We start from the raw sequence: 2,500 nt of genomic DNA, 5'->3' as shown, positions 1-2,500 counted from the left end.
GCACTCGACTATTTGTTTGCATTGCACAGTGCGCTCAGTGCGCTATTTCCGAACTTCCGATTACATGCAATTACCTCCCCCCGCCCGGCATCCCTCCCCCAGCTTGCTTTTAAGTGCTTGTAAAGTGGACAAGGGATCATTTAGCACACAGTGGAACGACCTCAAAGCCAGTGTCAAACTGACAACCAATCTGAGGTCTCTTAAACAGCAGACGAAAGCATGTCTATTGGAAAAGGTCCCCCTATAGAGCGTCGCAGTCCCGCCTCCTACCCTGGACCAGGAAATGAAACCCAATGCATTTTCCTCATCGACATTTCTTAAAGTATTTATTTAAAGACGGTTACGCCGCGGACAAAGCCAACTCGAGTCGTGACAACTCATGACAACACAAACAATATTTTGGACCAAACAAATAATTATAAAGAAGAAAAAAACGGCAGGTTACAACACTTTTTTTGTTGTTTTTCTTCTTTGTAATTATTTGTTTGGTCCAAAATATTGTTTGTGTTGTCATGAGTTGTCACGACTCGAGTTGGCTTTGTCCGCGGCGTAACCATCTTTAAATAAATACTTTAAGAAATGTCTATGATGAAAATGCATTGGGTTTCATTTCCTGGTCCAGGGTAGGAGGCGGGACTGCGACGCTCTATAGAGGCTCATTAGCCTAGAGCGCACCCACCTCCTTGCAGAGTGTACTCAGTAACAGGAGTGCTGTAGACCCCCAAACCAGCTCCGGTGTAGGCAGCCACCTGGATCTGGTACTGGGTCCAAATGATCAGATCCGTCAGCAAGCAATAATTGGTCTCTGGACTGCTTATGTTCTTCTCCTGGTAGTCCCCCGGCAGGCCCGCGAGGCGGTACCTAAACACGCACGCACGCACGCACGCACACACACACACACACACACACACACACACACACACACACACACACACACACACACACACACACACACACACACACACACACGCTCAATAATTCACTGTGCAATGCTTATTCCAACACAAAGCTGTTTAATCAAATCACGAGCCAGTAGTTGCTGTGGACTCTGAGATGGGGATTTTCTTGATTTCACCTGTCATTTGCTCTTTTTGTTTGCCTTCAAACATGGTAAAACGTGGTGTTGTGTGGGGAAGTTTAAAATTGCTACTCGTCAACAGTAGCTACTGTCTCTTGGCATATTAGACACATCGGTCTGGTGCTCGTCGGACGGAGGATGAATGCCCATTTGTCAGTCCATTCCATTCCTCTTTGAATTGCCGATTTTTCACTGTCGACTTTTTCTTTTACCGGCCATTCTGATTCACGTTGTAACGCTAGGCTTCTACGGTAGCTACAGTTGGGTGCCACCGATATTGTCCCTTATTATTTGACCCATTTAGGCCTGACCTCAACATTTTAAAAAATCCTTCATATAGCAGACCTACAAGCTTGTAGCGCGCCACTCGGTGGCGCGCTATGAGCTTGTAGATCTGCTATTTTTCAATAGCTAAATTATAACATGTTTAAAACACCAAAAGGGGTTCCCGCCCAAAATGGGTTAACTGTCCTTTTGCGCAGATCACGCAAACCTCAGCAAAAAGAAAAGGACAATATCGATGGCCTCCAACTGTAACTGCTGGCAAGACTAAACTATAGCAGACTGCTGCCGAACTGAAAGTAGCAGCATAGTGTTGTCATCTTTCCGTCTGAGCTTCCAACGACTATCCATCACTGTTATGGAGATGACAGTCTGTGCTGCAGCAACCCAAAGAGGAGAGACAGAGGAGCAGTCGTACATTGGTGTGCAATGGAGACAATGGAGAATGTTAAATAATGGCGCCACGGTAACATCTGGCAGATAATACAAATATAAAATGTTATGAAAAGTATGACTTTGCCCATACATAGTCAGGAGACCGTTGTGATCCGGACCCAAACTTCGGACTATTAACCCATTAGGACCTGAGTCCATTCTACAAATGCATTCTCACACTAAAACGTTCAAAAATAGCAGATGTACAAGCTCGCAGCATGGCACGAAGTGACGCACTGTAAGCTTGTACATCAGCTATTTTTGAATAGCAAATGCTAAAATCTAAAATGACACAGGTTCTTCCCCGGTTTGCTCTATACTTACTGCAATAATTTCAACCTGCAAAATGCATTTTTAGCTGTTGAAATAGAATACTATTGCAAACTCTGCTGTTTGCAGAATGTTCAGCATCCCCGTGAGGTTGAGGGCTCAAACTTTCAAACTAACGACATAATATAGCTGTCTGCTCCAAAGCGTAGATGGAGGATGTAATAACACTTACTGTAGATATCACACATAATCTGAAAGGAATCAAAGTCCAAGTGTCAGCACTTTAATATGGTACCTGTTCACTAGCTATTGCACCAGCCTGCCGGCTGAGTCAGCTCTCACAGACACACTCACGCACGCACGCATGCGCACACACACACACACACACACACACACACACACACACACACACACACACACACACACACACACACA

At 44.9% G+C, this 2,500-nt stretch overlaps 1 protein-coding gene across 1 annotated transcript in view; it reads right to left on the bottom strand.

Moving 5' to 3' along the window:
* Positions 1-2,500, bottom strand: part of sdk1b (sidekick cell adhesion molecule 1b) — a 315,440-nt gene that overhangs the window by 90,095 nt on the left and 222,845 nt on the right. The window contains 1 exon segment of the mRNA XM_079499197.1: positions 680-861. Coding sequence (XP_079355323.1) covers positions 680-861 — 182 coding nt within the window.

This window comes from Electrona antarctica (genome assembly GCF_951216825.1).
Source record: "Electrona antarctica genome assembly, chromosome: 4".
NCBI classification, from domain to species: domain Eukaryota; kingdom Metazoa; phylum Chordata; class Actinopteri; order Myctophiformes; family Myctophidae; genus Electrona; species Electrona antarctica.
Note: the sequence above shows the minus strand (reverse complement) of the source record. Positions and strands in the feature narration are given on the sequence as shown.